Source organism: Balaenoptera physalus (assembly GCF_965194825.1).
Source record: "Balaenoptera physalus genome assembly, chromosome: 14".
Taxonomy (NCBI): Eukaryota; Metazoa; Chordata; class Mammalia; order Artiodactyla; family Balaenopteridae; genus Balaenoptera; species Balaenoptera physalus.
Window position 1 is genome coordinate 31,946,200 of NC_138893.1, and position 18,653 is coordinate 31,964,852.

At 39.4% G+C, this 18,653-nt stretch overlaps 1 protein-coding gene across 11 annotated transcripts in view; it reads right to left on the reverse strand.

Moving 5' to 3' along the window:
• Positions 1–18,077, reverse strand: part of PLEKHA1 (pleckstrin homology domain containing A1) — a 57,996-nt gene extending 39,919 nt beyond the window's left edge. For 2 of the 11 annotated variants that reach the window (XM_082425036.1, XM_082425027.1), the window contains exons 1-2: positions 16,853–17,165; positions 2,554–2,714 (exon numbers count right to left, since the gene is read on the reverse strand). In XM_082425036.1, coding sequence (XP_082281162.1) covers positions 2,554–2,694 — 141 coding nt within the window. In that variant the 5' untranslated portion in view covers positions 2,695–2,714; positions 16,853–17,165. Of the gene's footprint in view, positions 1–2,553; positions 2,715–16,275; positions 16,298–16,852 lie in introns of those variants that run through there. The other 9 variants (XM_082425032.1, XM_082425031.1, XM_082425034.1 and 6 more) reach the window with 8 other exon arrangements.
• Positions 18,078–18,653: the final 576 nt, after the last annotated feature.

The window sequence follows — 18,653 nt, forward strand, 5'->3', positions numbered from 1 at the left end:
AGCAGTGTTACAGCACGTAACATAGCAACCAGATTGAATCATATGAAACTGCCATTTTTTAGTAGATCAAAATGGTGGTATATTGGCAATTTCATGTGGTTCAACCACAATAATCTTATCAAGACATTTTACTAAAGTTTTCATGAAGAGATGTCCCTTAATACATTTTAAAGTGACACAAAGGTGGTATTGATGGCTAATACACTGGACAGTAGAATGCAGACTGTAAAAGATTCTTGTCAGTTGGAATGAAGAGATAAAATTATTAAGAACTGAATAAAAAGACAGATTTAAAATGCTATACTACATTTAAAAACACTAATGGGCTAATTACACCACAGAAATCTGGCTTTAAAAGAGTTCATGTGAAAAAGATCTAGCTGAGTCCAAACTTTAACATATACCCTCCCTGCTATAGCCAACGTGAACTATTTTCCAAATACACTACAGGGTTTCTTACTTTGATTTCTTGCCCATGCTATTCTTTGAGCACCAGAATACCCACTTCTCCACCTCTTGGCCAAAATCATACCCATTCTTCTAGATCAATTTCAAATGTTACCACCTCTGTCAAGACTTTCACTCCCTCTGCTAGCTATAATCACACCTTCCCTCTGAAATCCAAGTTTATGGTTCCTTCAGTGTAATAAACATATTCTATTTTGTACTTTTCTTCTTTTTAGCTCTAAGTGGGAAGTACTGACAAAAGGAGAAATTCTAAGGAGACGACTATTATATATAAAGACAGAAAAACAATCAAGGAGTTGTAAATAAAATTCAGGAGAAACTATATACAAGTCAGCCAGATCTTAAGAAGACAAATGAGGGAGAGCTCACAGGCAGGACTGAGCAATGGTTTGCATGGGGGAGGAAAACCGAAACTGGAATCTAATAAACTGTAATCAGAGGGAGTCAAGGGGGGCTAAGTTACTTTCCACCTTGGGAAAAGGAGTTTGGGAAGGGATTGTGCCACAGATAAAGGGATGGGTAGTAAAAGGGAGGAACTGGATTTATGTTTTAAAAAGAAGAAAAAGAAGGTAAACATGAACTTTTGATTTCTGCTGACTTGTTGCTTCTCCCAGTGACTCTGGTCAAGTAAATAAAGGTATTAATCATGCAGTTGCATGGACAGGTTACTATCACCCAAGAAAGCTGGTCACACCCAGAGATAAGGGAGTAAAATAGGGTGTCAATAAGCTCAATAAGGATAAGGAGAGAGAAAAGACAGTTCCTAGCAAAGAAAGTCTCATACAAAGTCAGCACTCAAATAATATAAACTGAATTAAAATACAAATTCTCTTCCAAAATTTGAAAGGCTGCATGTGGATCAAGGACTAAATTTATAGAGAATCAGAGGGCAAAAGTAGGTCAATAAGTAGAAGATCCAAGGAGAGGATGAGGGGATGTTTGCTTCCTGACTGGACTTGCTTTTCACAAAGTCCTGCTGGGGGTTACTCAGTACCCTGTGGCCTTCAAGGGTATTGCCAACTGATTACTTTTTCAACTGTCTAGTATTTATCCTAGTTGTTTTTTTTCCTTTTTTATTTTATTTAATTTTTTTACTGAAATACGGTTGATTTACAATGTTGTGTTAATTTCCGCTGCATACTTATTATGCCATATACACACATATACATACACATTCTTTTTTATATTCTTTTCCATTATGGTTTATCTCAGGATATTGAATATAGTTCCTTACAACTCAAATTCTATATGAACAAATATAAATGCATTAGCATATATTTATTTTGTCTAACCTAAAATCAGTATTGGGGAGAAAAGAATACCAGACCAGTTGTTAGGGGATCTGGTTCCTGCTCTGTGAAACAGAATGGAACCTCCTACCAGTCCCTGCTCCTCCTCAACTTTTCATTCCTCACCTGCACAGGTCGTCCACTAGACCAAATCAGCTTAGAAGTTTGCTAGGGACTCATCTCTTGCTTTGCACATGCTTCCTTGCAACATACTTCTCAATTTGAATAAAGAGTTTCACAGGTAGAGAAAATTTAAAACTACTCAACAGATAATCTCTAATCCAAGGCCACTCACAGATCTTAAAACTGGGATTCTAATTTTTAATATATGACATTTACCTCCAATAATTTGCAAAGCAACAATAAAATCAAATTCACGAGTGGCCAACACTCAAGTCTGACACTACAAGATAAAAGGACTATACATGTGCAAGAGTGTCAACTCGTTTAAGTAGTTTATTTACCAAAAGATAGTAGTCTCTATCTTAGAGACAGTATCTTAAATTTAAACGATTCAAAAATTTTCTACCAGAGTTAAGAGTTGTCCCTCCCAAGGAAGGGAAAACATAAATACATGCATAAATTTTTATCAAATAAACTGAGTTTCATCTTCTGAAATTTATTTAACACAGTAGGCGCTGGGGGTACAGGGCAAGGAGAATACAGTCAGTAGAAATAAATCTAAACATATTTTGTTTAGAAGACAAATCCTAACACCTCCATAGTATATCAAATACTTTCGTAATTAAAACTCTTGTATGCTGTTGAAGAGGTAACCCTTTGGATTGTTACAAACCTGTGGATTATCCATGTACCATACAAAACTATCTTCTCTGGTATCCAGTATGAAGTACCTCCGAAGAAACTTCCCACTGTTTTCATTTTCTTCAATGTCTAGAAAACCACAAATGCGATTCTGACGATCCACATAAGGCATTTCTGTGCTTGAACATTACACTGTAAAATAAAAACATTAACAGTAAGTACTTCTCAGTGGACCTCAAGCATAAAATGTGCTGTGGTATGGTTTACTCAACAAAGAGCCTACTTTCCAACATGAGGTGGGGGCTGGTTAATGTGAATACATAAATTATGGGCAAAAATCACTTGAAATGAAGCTTATTGTGAGTGGTTACCAAATGCAGCTGTACAGAACTGAGGCGGACGAAGGACAGCTATTCATGTCAGCTGAATAACTGACTTAACTTCTCACTGTGAGTAGGCATCATCATCCCCATTTCACGGGTAAGAAATGTAACACTGAGAAGGGCAAGTGCCTTTCCAAGACTAGTGAACTAGCAGGTAATGAATCAAAACATGAACCCAGATTCTTGGACTCCAGAGCTTATATCTTAATGTTTACATCATCCTGTCACTCTGAAACCCTTGGTATTATTAAAACCAAAATGAATCAAAACAAAGTAAGCTAACATCATGAAAAGAGAGATAAGCAGGTATTATGTGCCCCCGAATGGAAGACACAAACATCACCAATAAAGAGCATATAACAAAAAAAAAAAAAAAGGTTTATCTCAATCTGATCAAGTTTCTAGATTTCCCTAAGTCCAGCTTCCAGTTCACAGGAAACAAAGAACACAGAAGAACATATTAAACTTCACCACAGGTATTCAATCAGCAAAAGTGGACCGTGGGAAACATCAGGACCAAAAGCCCAGTTTCTTCAGCAAATAAATTACTACAGGAAAAAAAAAAAAGGAGAGAGAGAGAAAGAGAAGTCACAGATTAAAGGAGACTTCAGAGGCATATCATATTCTGATTCTGAAGGACTGAAATTTTTGTTATGTTCATTAAAGTTAAAAACCATGGCTTGGATAAAAAGCAGTGTTTCCATCCATTTTTCTCTAAAAACTGTAGATATGTGATTCCCTCCTGATGCGATGCAAATCTGCAGACTATTCCTACTCCAAAGGTACTTCTACAGCCAGCGCCAACATCTTTCGGCAGGTTGAATTATTTACGTAACTATTTTTTCGTTTAACTCACAGTGAAAATTCAATTAGAATACACCCTGATATACTGCTTATCTAAATCACTACTCTGTATGCAGCCAGAGAAATGGTGAAACACGCCAAAAAGTTTTCTTTAATTAATTAATTTATTTATTTATTTATTTTTGGCTGCATTGGTTCTTCATTGCTGCACATGGGCTTTCTCTAATTGCAGCATGCAGGGGCCGCTCTTCATTGCGGTGCGCAGGCTTCTCACTGCGGTGGCTTCTCATTGCAGAGCACGGCTCTACGTGCGTGAGCTTCAGTAGTTGTGGCATGCAGGCTCAGTAGTTGTGGCTCGTGGGCTCTAGAGCACAGGCTCAGTAGTTGTGGTGCACAGGCTTAGCTCCGCGGAATGTGGGATCTTCCCGCACCAGGGATCGAACCCATGTCCCCTGCATTCGCAGGTGGATTCTTAACCACTGCACCACCAAGAAAGTCCCCCAAAAAGTTTTAAACAAAATTATAAATTAAGTTTGTACATGTGTGTTATTACAGATCTGGCACTTGGAGATAATTTTTTAATGAACTTACCCAAAGTTCTAAAAAATTTCTAAAATGTAATCAAAACTTGGAAAAGTAATACACTATACTAACACATACGGCAGGTAAAAACTGTCAACTTGTGTGGTATGCCAAAAGGAAAGACACAGGCCAAAGGAATAGAATTGAGAGCCCAGAGACAAACCCATACATCTATGGCTAACTGACTTTCAACGACAGTGCCAACATCATGCAATAGGGAAAGAATAGTCTCTTTAACAAACGGTAATGGGACAACTGGAGAGCCACGTGCTGAAGAATTAAACTGGACCACTATCTTACACCATATACAAAAAGTAACTCAAAATGAATTAATCTTAATATAAGAGCTAGAACTATAAAACTTCAAGAAAACGTAGAGGAAAATCTTCATGGCCATGGAGTTGGCAATGAATTCTTAGATGTGACACTGAAAAGCACAAACAACAAAAGAAAAAATAAGACAAATTGGACTTCATAAAAATTAAAAACTTTTTTGCATCAAAGGACATCAAGAAAATGAAACAACAACCTACAGAATGGGAGGAAATATTTGCAAATAAGGGTCTAATATCCAGAATATACAAATAACTCCTACAACTCAACAATGAAAAAACAAACCCAATTAAAAAATGGACAAAGGACTTGAAAAGACATTTCTCAAAGAAGATAAAACAAATGGCCAACCAGAACACAAAAAGTTGCCCAGTATTATTTGTCATTAGGGAAATGTAATCCAAAACCACAGTGAGATACCACTTCACACTCACCTGGATGGATATAATTAAGAGAGGAAAATAATAAGTATAGGCAAGGATGTGTAGAAATTGGAACTCACCCACATTGCTAGTGGGAATGTAAAATGGTACAACAGCTGTGTAAAACAGTTTGGTGGTTCTTCAAAAGTTAAACATAGAATTACCATATGACTCAGCATGTCCACTCCTAGGTATATATCCAAAAGAACTGAAAACAGGTACTCAAACGCTTACACATGAACGTTCATAGCAGCACTATTCACAATAGCCAAAAACTGTAAACAACCCATACGTCCATCAACAGGTAAATGTACATACATACAATGGAATATTACCCAGATACAGAAAGGAATGAACTACTGATACAATATATCCAATCAAAATTCCAAGATATTTTATAAAAACTGACAAGGTGGTTCTATTATATATACTGAAATGCAAATAACCTAGAAAAGCTAAAAGCTAAATCTATTCCTAAAGAACAGACTGACATTACTTGATTTCAAGACTTACAACAGAGCTACAGCAATAAAGATAGTGTAGGATTGGTGAAAAGATATAATAAATCAATGGAACAGAACAGCATCCAGAAACAGACCCATACATATACTGTTAATTTTCAACAAAGATGTCAAAGCAATTCCAAATATAGTCTTTCAACAAATGGTGCTGGAAAAATTAACTATGCATGTGGAAAAAAATTAACTTGAAATGGATCAGAAACCTAATGTACAGTTAAGCTTCTGGAAAAAAAAATATATATATATACACACACACATATATATATACTGATATATTCTTTTAAAGACATTTATATATACATATAAATAAAGTCTTCATGACTTTAGGGGTAGACAAAGATTTCTTAGATAAGACACAAAGAGCCTAAACCATATAATGGTTGATATAATGGACTTAATCAAAATTAAAAACTGCTCTTTGAAAGACACCAATAAGAAATCAAAAGATGAGCCACAGAACAGGAGAAAATATTCAGTATACATGTATCTATCAAATAACTGATATCCAAAAATAGGCAAGGAATTATTACAATTCAATAAGACAAACAACCAAATAGGAAAATAGGCAAAAAAATTTGAACAGACAAGTCAACAAAGAAGATATAGTTTTTTAAAAATAATAAAAAAGAAAGAAAAAGGAAGACATACAAAAAATAAATAAGCACATAAAGATGCTCATCATTAGTCAGGAAGATGATACAAATAAAAACTGTGAGATATCACTACATACCTACTAGAATGGCTAAAACAAAAACAAACAAATAAAACCCTGACAATACCAAATGCTGGCAAGGATGTGAAACAAATGACCACTCTCTCATATTGCTGGTGGGAATGCAAAACGGCACAGTAACTTGGGAAGACAGTTTGGCAGTTTCTTAGAAAGTTAAACGTACCCTTAACAATATGACCCAGCAATGCCACTCCTAGGTATTTATCCAAGTGAATTGAAAACTTATGTTTATACATAACCTATATGCAAATGTTTAAAGCAACATTATTCATAATTGGCAAAAAGCAGAAACAAACCAAATGTCCTTTAACTGGTAAATGAAGAAACTGTGGTACATCCAATACAATGGAATACTACTTAGCAAGATAAAGGAACAAAGTATTGATACACACAATATGGGTATTTTGTTAAGTGAAAAAAGCCAGACCAAACGGCTATAGGGACAGAGAACAGATCAGTGAGAGGGACTGACTTCAAAGGGTAATTTATGGAGTGATGGAACTGTTCTGTATCTTGATTGTAATCGGATACACAACTATGCATTTATCAAAAATAGGCTCAAATACCACACAGAGTAAGCTGTATTGCATACAAATTTAAAAAAAACAAAAACAAAAACACAGTGATAAAAAACAGATCAGAGTTGCTAGGGCTTGCGATAGAAGAACAAGAGAGAACAACAACAAAAGAGAGAAAGAACAAGAGAGAAATTTTTTTTGGCAACATAGCTATTGCATATCCTGATTGTGGTAGAGCTTATATAATTACATGTATCTGTCAAAACTCATAGAACTATACACTAAAAGAGATAAAATTTACTGTATGTAAAATTATACCTCAATAATGCCAAATTTCTTTTAAAAAAGATGCCATATATACTCACCAGAATGGCTAAAATTAAAACAGATTGACAACACCAAATGTTATCAAAGGTGTGGTGCCTCCAGAATTTATGTACTGTTGATGGGAATGTAAGATGGTACAATCACTATGGGAAAAGTTCTGGCAATAAAACCAAACATACACCTACCCTATGACCCAGCCATTCTATTCCTAAGTATTTACTCAAGAGAAATGAAAACATATATTCATGCAAAGACTAATTCACAACTATTAGTAGCAGCTTTATTCATAATAGCTACAAACTAGAAACAACCCAAATGTCCTTTATCAAAAGGTGAATAGATAAATAAAATGTAGTATGTTTATACAATGGAATAGCAGTCTACAATATAAAGGAACTCCTACTGCATGCAACAATATGGCCAAAACTCATCAAATTGTAAACTTTAAATGGATACAGTTTATTGTATGTAATTTAAACTCGAAAAAGTTTTAAAAATCCAGCAGAATAAAAAATTCATTAATAAATTTGACTACAAATAACTTTTTTTTTTTTAAATTTAAGCAAATTAGTTGTTGTTTTTTTTTTAATTTATTTATTTTTATGGCTGTGTTGGGTCTTCGTCCCTGTGCAAGGGCTTTCTCCAGTTGCGGCAAGTGGGGGCCACTCCTCATCGCGGCGCGCGGGCCTCTCACTATCGCGGCCTCTCTTGTTGTGGAGCACAGGCTCCAGACGCGCAGGCTCAGCAATTGTGGCTCACGGGCCCAGCTGCTCCGCGGCACATGGGATCTTCCCAGACCAGGGCTCGAACCCGTGTCCCCTGCATTGGCAGGCAGACTCCCAACCACTGCGCCACCAGGGAAGCCCCTACAAATAACTTTTTAAAAAATATTTTGCATGGCAAATCCTGATCAGCAAGTCAAAACCAGTAGAAAATACTTGCAGCTTATATTACAAAGGGTTAATCTCCCTAACATTTAAAGAGTCTGCAAAAAATGTCAAGGGAAATATATCAAAAACTTCAATAGAAAAGTGGGCAAAAGACATGAACATTCTACAGAAAAAGACATAAAAATGACCCTCAAACATACTGAGACACTCAACTTCACTCATGATAAGAAAATCCCAAAATGACATATGATACAGTAGGCACTGCTACCGACACCACAAAAAAAAAAGACAACCAGATTTCATGTGTCTCCTTGTGGAATTTATACCATCTATAAAACATTTATGGAAAAAAAAATGTACAAATACCTGAATCTAGATCTAACTACCAATTTATAGGAAATAGAGAAGACAGAGAAAGAACACATTAAACTATATCACAGGGATTCAAATAGCAAAATTCAAACTATAATTAGTTTCTCAGGACAAACAACATGGCTTCTTCAGAAATAAATTCCAAGGGAGCAGGGAGAAAGGAACTGGAGGAAGAACGTATAAGTTAACAGACCTGAAAAGACATAATCACAACATGTGGGCCTTATTTAAATCTTGTTAACAACAACACTGAGTTATCTAAGGAAACTGAAAATTTGAATACTGCCTCATGATATTAAGGAAACAGATATATATTTTTTCAGCGTGGTGATGGTATTGCGGTTATGTTACTAAGAAAATGAATCCTCATCATTTAGAGGTATTTATTCATACAGAGGCAAAACATTATCTGAATACTCTGGAAGGAGGGCTGGATGAAGGAGGGATGGCCTGGGTGGGCAGTTGTCGGGGCTAGATGATGGGTACTGTAGTTATACAATCCTGTCTACTTCTGTGGAAGTTCACAATTCTTCATTACAAAAAGAAAGGTTAATAAGAACTTCTTTTCATGAGAAAAGTTCAAAAAAAGTCTATACTACACAGAGATACCATTTCTCATCTAGGAGACTGGCAAAAATTCAAAAATTTGACAACCTACAATACTAGTAAGGCTGTAAGAAAACAGTAACTCTCTTTTTTTTTTTTTTTTTTTAAAGAATCAGATTTTGCTTTTTTTTTTTTTTTTAATTTTATTTATTTATTTATTTATTTTATTTTTGGCTGTGTTGGGTCTTCGTTGCTGCGCGCGGGCTTTCTCTAGTTGCGGTGAGCGGGGGCTACTTTTCATTGCGGTGCGCGGGCTTCTCATTGCAGTGGCTTCTCTCATTGTGGAGCACGGGCTCTAGGCACGTGGGCTTCAGTAGTTGCGGCACGCAGGCTCAGTAGTTGTGGCTCACGGGCTCTAGAGCACAGGCTCAGTAGTTGTGGCACACGAGCTTAGTTGCTCCACAGCACGTGGGATCCTCCCGGACCAGGGATCGAACCCGTGTCCCCTGCATTGGCAGGCGGATTCTCAACCACTGCGCCACTGGGGAAGCCCCAGTAACTCTCTTATACTGCTGGTGGGAATGCAGAATGGTAAGACCCTACTGAGATGAATCTGGCACTATTTAACATGTGCATTTACCCTATGACCAGCAATCCTACTTGCTACTGTAATTCTGAAACAACTTTATGTAAATGATAGTACTTCAGGTGCATCATAGGACAATGTAAACATACTGATGCTATGATTATATTTAAAGTAAAATAAAACAAATTTTGTTATTAGGAACCTAGATTTTCACAGTAAGGGAAAAAACGTACAAATACAAAACAAAAGGAAAAATTCTGTACAATGCATCTGAATTAGAGTTAGTATGAACTCATGATCTTTGAAAATATGATAGTAATAGAAAATCATCACTTTGCAATTCCAATATAATCACTGATTTAAGCAAGAGTCTTCAATGAATACTAATACCACTAGAAAACAGGTTGTTAGGAAACAGAATATTCAGTCTCAAAATTTCACCCCAGTGTTCTCACCAATTACAAAGAGGAAAATGTACGTATATGTATCTTCACAGCGGTGACATCTTACAGCCCCCACCTTTACCAAATGATTTAGCATCTAATGAATCTAGAAGCCAGGGACTAACGGATATCACTTCTCTCTAAATAGACCACACACTATATGATTCCACTGATCTGAAATATCCAGAATGAGCAAATCTATGAACACAGAAAGTAGATTAGTAGTTGCCTAGGAGTATGGGGGATGGGAGGGAATGAAGAGTTGCCTAGAGATGGGAGGGTACAGGGTTTCTCTTTAAGGTGATAAAAATACTCTAAAACTGACTGTGATAACAGTTGCACAGTTCTGCAAATATATTAAAAACCACTAAATTGCACACTTTGAGTGAATTATTCCTCAACCAAGCTGTTTAAAAAAAAAAAAAAGAATTATAATTGTTTTTTATCTTTCATTCCAGAGCACATCAGAAACCTTAAAAAACATTTCCTCTCCCAGACCTCTGAATGTTGTAGTGTCCCAGGGGATGGTCCACGGACCTCTTCTCTATTTACACTCAGTCTCTTGGTGAGCTCACTCATTCACATAGGTCTAAATACTGCTATCTCCAGCCCTGGACACTCTGCTGGACTCCAGACTCATGTATACAACTGCCAACTCTACGGATCTACTTACTTACCTAACAGGCCTCTCACACTTAGCAAACTGAGCCCAGATATACCCCCTCAGCAATCTGTTCCCCTCTGTCCTTCCCATCTCAGTAAACAGTCACTCCCTTCTTCCAGCTGTTCAGGCAAAATCTGGAGTCACACTTGATCAAGACTTCTTTCTCTCATTCCATGTCCAGTCCACAAGCAAATCCTACTGGCTCCGCCTTCTAAATATATCCAGAATCCCACCATTTGCATTGCTGCCACTCTGGTCCAAGCCACCATCACCTCTTAGCCGGATTATTGCAAGGGCTTCCCTGCCCCCTTCACTCCATTTTCAATACAGCTGTCAGAGTGATCTCATTAAAACATACGTTCGAGTGTTTATTCAATAGTTGCCAAGCAAATATTTAAAATTAATTTAATCCTTATAACAACAATTTTACAGATGAGAAAACCAAAGCACAGAAGATTTTACAAATAACTTGTCCAAGGTCACATGATTAGGAAGTGGCAGAGCCAGGATCCAAACCAGGGGAATCTGGCCCTAAAGCCCATGCTCTCCAGCGCTATAAAACGTCACTCTGCTCAAATCTCTTCAACTTTGGCTGCTTATTAAAATTACCTGGGAGTTTTCTGAAAATCCTGATGCCTAGATTAGAGCATCCAGACCAATTAAATCAGAAACTCTGGAGATGGTGTCTAAGCATCAGTACATTTTTAAAGCTCCCCCAATAATTCCCACATTCAGCCAAGGTTAAGAACCACTGTTTTAATGCAATCCCATCTCATTCAAAGTAAAAACCAAAGCTCTTACAAAGACATACAGGCTTCACCTACCCCCCACCCCAACCTGTCCCAGTTCCCCCGCTTGATTACTCATCTAGCCACTGACGCCAACTACACTAGACAAGCTCCCCACTCGGAGCCTTTTAACTCAAATGTCACTTTCTCAGGGAAGCCTTCTTGACGTCCCATCTAAAACTGCAAATGCTCCAAACTGTCCTGCCACTTCCCATCTCCCTTCCCCACTTCATTTTTCTCCTTAGTATTTATTGCTAACAAACAATATCATTTACTTATTTACCTATTTCTTGTCTGTTTCCCCACACTGGAATGTAGGCTCCATGAGAGCAGGGATTTTTTTTCTATTTACTATTGTTTCTCCAATGCCTAAGACAGTGGCTGGAACATGGAAGGGACTCAGTAACAATTTGTTGAATGAAAAATTAAGGGACCCATAATTATTGCATCAAATATTAATGTTTAAGTTTCCAGACAGAAAGCCGCTTTTGCCTCATCTGATGAGAAATCGCCTAGCAAACGATTTAATCGACTGGTTTGCTTAGATGATGGAAGGAAAAAGGTTCAATACTATATTTCTGTTTGGATTTATACTTTCAGTAAAGCTAGTATGAGGTAAGAACAGATAAAACTGTGTAATTAAAACCTCCACAAAATCTATCCTTCAGCTTTACTTGTGCTCTAAGGGGGCAGTTAGATCATACAAACATTCATAAATTAACACACACAGTTAACACTTCATCAGTCAGGAACCATGAAGTAAGTCAAAAAAATAAAAACAAAACAAAAATCAAAAAGAGACAAAAGAAAAAGAAAAATTAAATTCTGCACAGTGAGACTTCATTAGGCCCACAGGACTTCACTACTGAAGTCCTGATTAGACGCTGAATGAGACTAGTCTTGTCCCAAAATTGTCAACAAACACAAAGCTTAAGATATACAGACATCAAGGATCAAACATCTGTGGAGTCTGGCCCCAACACCCCACACACACCTCAGGGCTAGGGTACTCTAACCAATGTCTTACCGTCATTCCACTCTACACGAGCAGCTGACAGAAGAGAGGGGAAAAAACGACAAGTATTCCAAGTGTTCAGGGAGAAGGAAGGTGATGGTCACCCAAAAGCAGTGGTAGGGGGCCCCAAGAGAATCATTCACCAAGATCAGAAGTGCCTACAAGAAGGAGAAATTGTCACCTCTTTCTCCAGTTCAATGTCTGCTTATGAAGCAGACTGAGTGACTGACCCTGTGCCTATTTGAGCAAGGGGGACAAAGAGAATTGATGAGAAATGGCAGGGCACAGAAAGGGAGCAGACTTAAGCAGGCTGCAGGCCACCATTTGACAGCAAAAGGAAGTAACTTCCCAGTGGATTAAGTGTAAATTACAGAAGGTAGCTGGACTTGAGCTGTTTTGCTGTTATCAAAAAATCTGGCTGCAGAGAGAAACCCACCTTACCCCCAAACATTCATAGGAACCAGCAAGTAGACTGAGAGGACAGAAATGAGGAGGAGGGAGTGTAGGCTGGTAAAGGTTTACCCACAGCAAATTTCATATCCAGGGACTGCGCAGTGGGGAGTCTCCCTGCAAGATCTCACCAAAAATTCCAGTTTGGAAGCCTACCACTAGACATTAATGGCTCGCCACTGTTAATCAAGAAAAGGCTTTAATAACAACAGGTAAGAAATAGTTGCCTCTTCTAACTAGTCTCTGTTCAAATACATCCACAAAGAGGGAAAAGAAAGAGGTATCCAGGGAGCATACCACAATCCCTCCCCACTCCAAGTGCTTCAGGGAATAAGTGGCCAGATACTGGGTTAAAGGAGGAGTGGAGCTTTAATAGGAGATTGAAGGTTTAAACTGAAATAGATTAGACTGGAGCTTTTAATCGCTGTAAATGATAGAAAAGCTACCATTTGCCCATGAAATCATGAGGAAGCAGGGAGAGGGAAGATCCAACAAAGCATAGTTGAAAGCAGTCAATGTTGAAAAATATAACTGTCTTAAGTTTGTTCTCACCAAGCTCAGACTGCTCAATAACCTGACGACATACGGAACAGCATTACTGCCCTCAGTAATGAGAGGAACACCTGATGTGGAAATTCCCATGGGGGATTTACTGTACCCAGCAAGATGCTACATTACAAGTCCTCTGAGACCACTTCCAGTTCTAAGTGCCTGTGATTGTCCTTTCTTCAAGAAGAGGTTAAACTGAATCCAGAATCCAGATTTCAAGGGTTAAACTATTAAAGGCTAGGCTACCCGAAGGAGTAAACCCACAACTTTCTGAAGAATAAAATTATCAGACTGATAAGTCTGATAAGGGTTCCATGTAGGAAAAAGTATTTAAGACTTCAATATTTTTAAGACTCTAAAGACTTAAGTGTTAAAAAAATATCCTAAATGACTTTGATTTTTCTTTTACATTCAACAGAAATTCCAGTTCAAAGAATGTTTATGATTTAAAATCCTCAAAATACCATCTTCCTGAATCAAAGCAATTCAACTAATCAGAGGCTTACCAAAATAAACAGCAAGCACATGTTTGCTTAAATATCTTCTAGGAATTACAAACTCACGTGTTCTTTATCATACAGCAACTACTGGGAAAAAATATCACTCAGAGTTCAAATGGTTTAATGTCACTCATTAAGCGTAACAAAATCCTATTGCTGCAATAAATACCAACAATTTTTATTTTTAAATTTAAAAAATTCCATACATTTATGTTTCTAAAAATAATTAAGCATTGCAGACAAGCATCTAAAGCTACCGAAAGTTTCTACCCTAAGAACTCTTTTCTGATACCCGTCAATAAATTTCCAAATGCTAGGTACTTACAAATGATCAAAAGAATTAAAATTAAATGTTAATATTTATCTCCTAATAAAGCCATTTTATTGTGTCATTGCAGATCTAAATGAGAGAATCACCTTGAAATTTAAAATCAAATTTTAATATTATCAAAAGCAAAACGCTCAAGCATGTGAAAAAGTAATAAAGCTGAGGTAGTTACTGCTATAGAATTTGAAATTTTCTGTCTAATAAAGGCAGAGTGTGAGTAACTACTGTCACATCTGAATAATTAACTACATTTTATTCAGAAAACTATTTGTCTTCCTCATTCTTAAATGACAGTTATTTAAACAAGAACAATTATTTAACATCAAACAGTACTTCAATGTCAAAGCCCGACTTAAATTATGCTAATAAATTACTTCATGGATTTCATTCTGGATTACAAATTATCATCAGTAGAAGTAACTGTGGGTTTTGCAGTAGGAATGTAAGAACTTTCAGGCTTAAATAAAAGTCTTTTTTTTAAAGCTGCATTAAATGTTTTTTGAGAAAAAGCCCTATAAAAATATAAAATGTTTCCATCTTTCCCAAGTTATTCTCCTAGGAGTTTTCAATATCACAACCTATATATTAACAACCAACATGTGAGTACTGCCCACAGTGACTTTTTAAAGAAAATAACTCTGTGCTATTCTTAATGTCCTTAAACAATTCTAAAACAGTCCTTCCGGCTTATGAACTCATGGCAGTTTCCTAACAATTGTATACTTATCCTGTTTTACTGTCTCTCCTAGTCTATGACAAACTCACATTTACACACCACCTCTTTCCTATTTTGCTACATTGCTAAAACTAGGGGGGAGGGGGATACAAACCTGCTACTTCCCCCCCTTTCTCAAAAGCAACAATAAAAATACTAATTAACAAGATAAAATGAGGTATGAAGCAGTTTCAATACATATAAATCACATATCCTTAACGTCACCAAGTTATCCTCTGCTTACCACAAAGGACAAATGCATGGCCATATCCTTTGATACAGGTACACTCTTCAAGAGAATCCTGTCAATGGATACACTGCAGGGTTTACAGCGCTATAAAATAAATTAACTATTAACTCAAATTCTGCTAAGCTTAAATACTCTTGTTTAAATACATAAATATTCTAAAATGTAATTTCCCCCGGGAAGACATGGCCAAGTTAAGGATTTAAACTAACTCTACCTGGGGAAATATCTTTTGCCACAAATGTGTTAATATGAAATTTTGAGTATGAAAAGCAATAGGCTTTTTAGTCAGAATGAACCTTACTATTTTTTAAATAACAATTCTTCAAGTTCTTCTGTGAAAAAACATTTAGTTTTACAAAATGATTTTTTCAAGTTTTTCTCTGAATCATATAAAGCTTACCCCAATTTTGCTGTAGAGAGTTTCAATGGCATTAAACTAACATAGAAAGTGTGTAAGTTGAGTGCCTGGGGGGAAATAAAGTAGACAGATCAGTAGTTCTTGGATAAAAGACTATGGTATAAACCGCATAGTGCGCTATTGGTTCCAGTCGTTAAGCACACAGGAAATAAGATTTTCTAGTTAAAAAAACGAGTTGACAAACGGAAACGACTCCGTTACAGCAAAGAAAATCTTATCAAAACCAACAACGATCAATCATAAAATAAGAAAACAAGCATTATAGGATTGTAAGGTGAAATCGGAGGGGGAAAAAAATGGCCCAAATTGCCTGACTATATCTTCTATAAGCTCCTCTTGGACCTGCCCCCAACAGAGCGATCGAGTTTCATTACTTAGGTGCCCAGCCGGGGGCAAATGCTCTGCTGTTGGGCACAGCATAACTAGAATTCTACCAAAGGCAGTAAACACGACTTTCATTATGACAACACTTTCCCCTCTGATGGACTATCCAGGAGAGTCAATAGAAAGCATATGAAATAAACCACAAACCACTCAACACAGTCCCAAAGCGGTGAGACTGGCAGCTGGCCTCTAAGCTTAAAGACCTGGGTTCTGGTCGCCTCCTTGGTCCTACCTGCGTGACCCTGGACAAGTCACTTCCAACTTTCGCACTGGTCACTGCACCATTAAGGTGCGAGGGTAAAGCACTCATACTGCAGGATGCTAGGGCACAGGGCGGAGTGGACTTCTGACTCGGCGAGTCCTAAAGTGAAAGCGCATTAAAATAATACAAGACGATGCCCTAGGCAGCTGAGCCCCCGTGAGCTCAGCCCTGAAGTCGAGCCATTCGACAGGCGTCGCCCGCCGGGAATCCCCCGACAGCTGGCCGGCCGCGCGTCCGGGAGGAGGGCGCGACGGTACTTTTTAGCAGAGCCACCGCACGGCTCCTCGGCGACGGCGACCGCCGCCGGGCTCCCCACCCTCCTCGGCCGGACGCCGCCGAGGACCGAGGTCAGGAAAACAATAAAGGAAGGAGCCGCGGGAAGACGCCGCCGCCGCCCCCTCCCGCCACCCAGAACTCGGCGCGCGCAGGTGAGCCGGCCCCGCGGCCTCTACCAGGTGCAGCCGCGCGGGCCGACCCGCCAGGAGAGAGGCCTCGGGGGCGCAGCCCGGAACCCCGCGACCCCCACCACCCGCGGGCCCGCACTTACCAGCGCCCGCCGGTCCCTCGAGCCTCCCAGCTCGCTTCAGCCGGCGCCGCGCTCCCGGAGCCCGGCCCCGCTCACCCCGCCCCGGCGCGGCCGCGCTCCTCACGCCGAACTTCACGGCGGCCCTCGCCCCGGAGCACCGGCGCCGCCGCGGCCCCTGGTCCCACAGGCACCGAGCTGCCGGGAGCGGCGCCCACGACGGCCCACCCGCGCACTGCGCACGCGTGCCCGCGCTACCTCAGCCCCCAGACGGCGGCAGAGATTCCAGAGCGGGCACTCCCAACCCGAGGAGACTACAAGTCCCGGCAGGCCCCGCGCGGTTCAGGAGGCGTGGCGGGCCGGGTTAGGGGGCGTCTTCCTGGTTCAGGGGCGGCGACCTCGGGCGCGTCTGGGGGAACCGCGCGCGGAGCGCTGGGCCCTTGCGCTGCGGTGCATCCTGGGATTCGTAGTTTTCGAGGACCACGGGGCTTGGCTCGGGGTTGGAACTCGGGGTTCTCTTGTGTCACCGCCTAGAACTTCCAGGCACAGGGATCTTTAAAAATAGCCTTCATTCGTTTGCAGATAATTTGTTTGCAAGCTGTCCCATAATCAGTCCAGGAAGTATAAATTCACAGGCTGCTGTGTGACCTGGGGAAAAACGCTCTACAGCTCTTCGCGCCAATTCTTCTAACAATTTCTCTCTCCCTAGAACTGTATCTGCACCTCCTACTTAATAGGACACGAGGCTTAGAGAAACTTAAAGAATGATTAGTCGGTATTTCGATTAGTCGAAAGGCTGGAACATAAATATGTATTATCATGAATATTTATTCATAAATATTTAACCTGTTTGTTGAGCACGTACCATGCCAAATTCCGTTAAGAGGCACTAGACACACACTTGAGAACAAGATAGATGCAGTCCTGACCTCATGGAGTCTGCAGTCTGTAGTGGGAGCTAGTCCTTAAACTAGCAAGATAAATACAGATTTTAATGCAATGGAGAAACTAAGCAAGTTAAAGAGATAGTGGGGGAGGAGGGGCTCTTTAGAGAGGGTCGTCAGGGAAGGCAGTCTGACGAAGTGATTTTTGAGCTGAAGCCTGAAAAAAAGAATCATTCAGGTATGCAAAGAGCTGGGAAAGGACTATATGCCACGAGTTGGACAGTGCATGGCGCACACTAGGCTCGCAATAAATATTTGTTCCGTTTGTGTCCTTCTTCCTTTCATTCTCCAACAAAATCTTTAGGAACACCTTTCAGAACATCCTTCCTATGCAAAGATGTACAGGAGACAAATCAATGTCCAGCAGCAGGACAGGCTGTACGTGTGCAGCAGGACAGGCTGTACATGTACAGCCGCTAGGACAGAAAACACAAGGTAAATGCCTACGAGCCTGGCGACATGGCTGGAACCTTGACTACTTAACCCCTTCTTTATTTGTGAACTGGTCAAAAGTCTCAGCACTCAGGCTGGCCTCCTGACTCGCTTCTGTTTATGAGGTAGAGAATCGGATTTGGAGTTTGCCTCCATTAGGATTCTAAAGGAAGCTTAGATATTATCTCATCAAAATCAGAGGTGGAGTGAAAAGCAGCCCTAGACTTACCTGTGGACACTTACCTTTGTGACCTTAGGCAGAGGGTGACACTTTACCTTTCTGATGCTCAGTGACCTCAACCGCTCACCTTACAAAATGTTCTCAGATTCTGATAAGCTGATAGAGAGGAAAACGCTCTCCAGCCTGCGTGGAATGCTCCCGCCCTGGCTCTTTCAGACTGCTTGTCTTCAACATTTCCAGGATGATTGTTCTGTTATCTTTTGAGAAA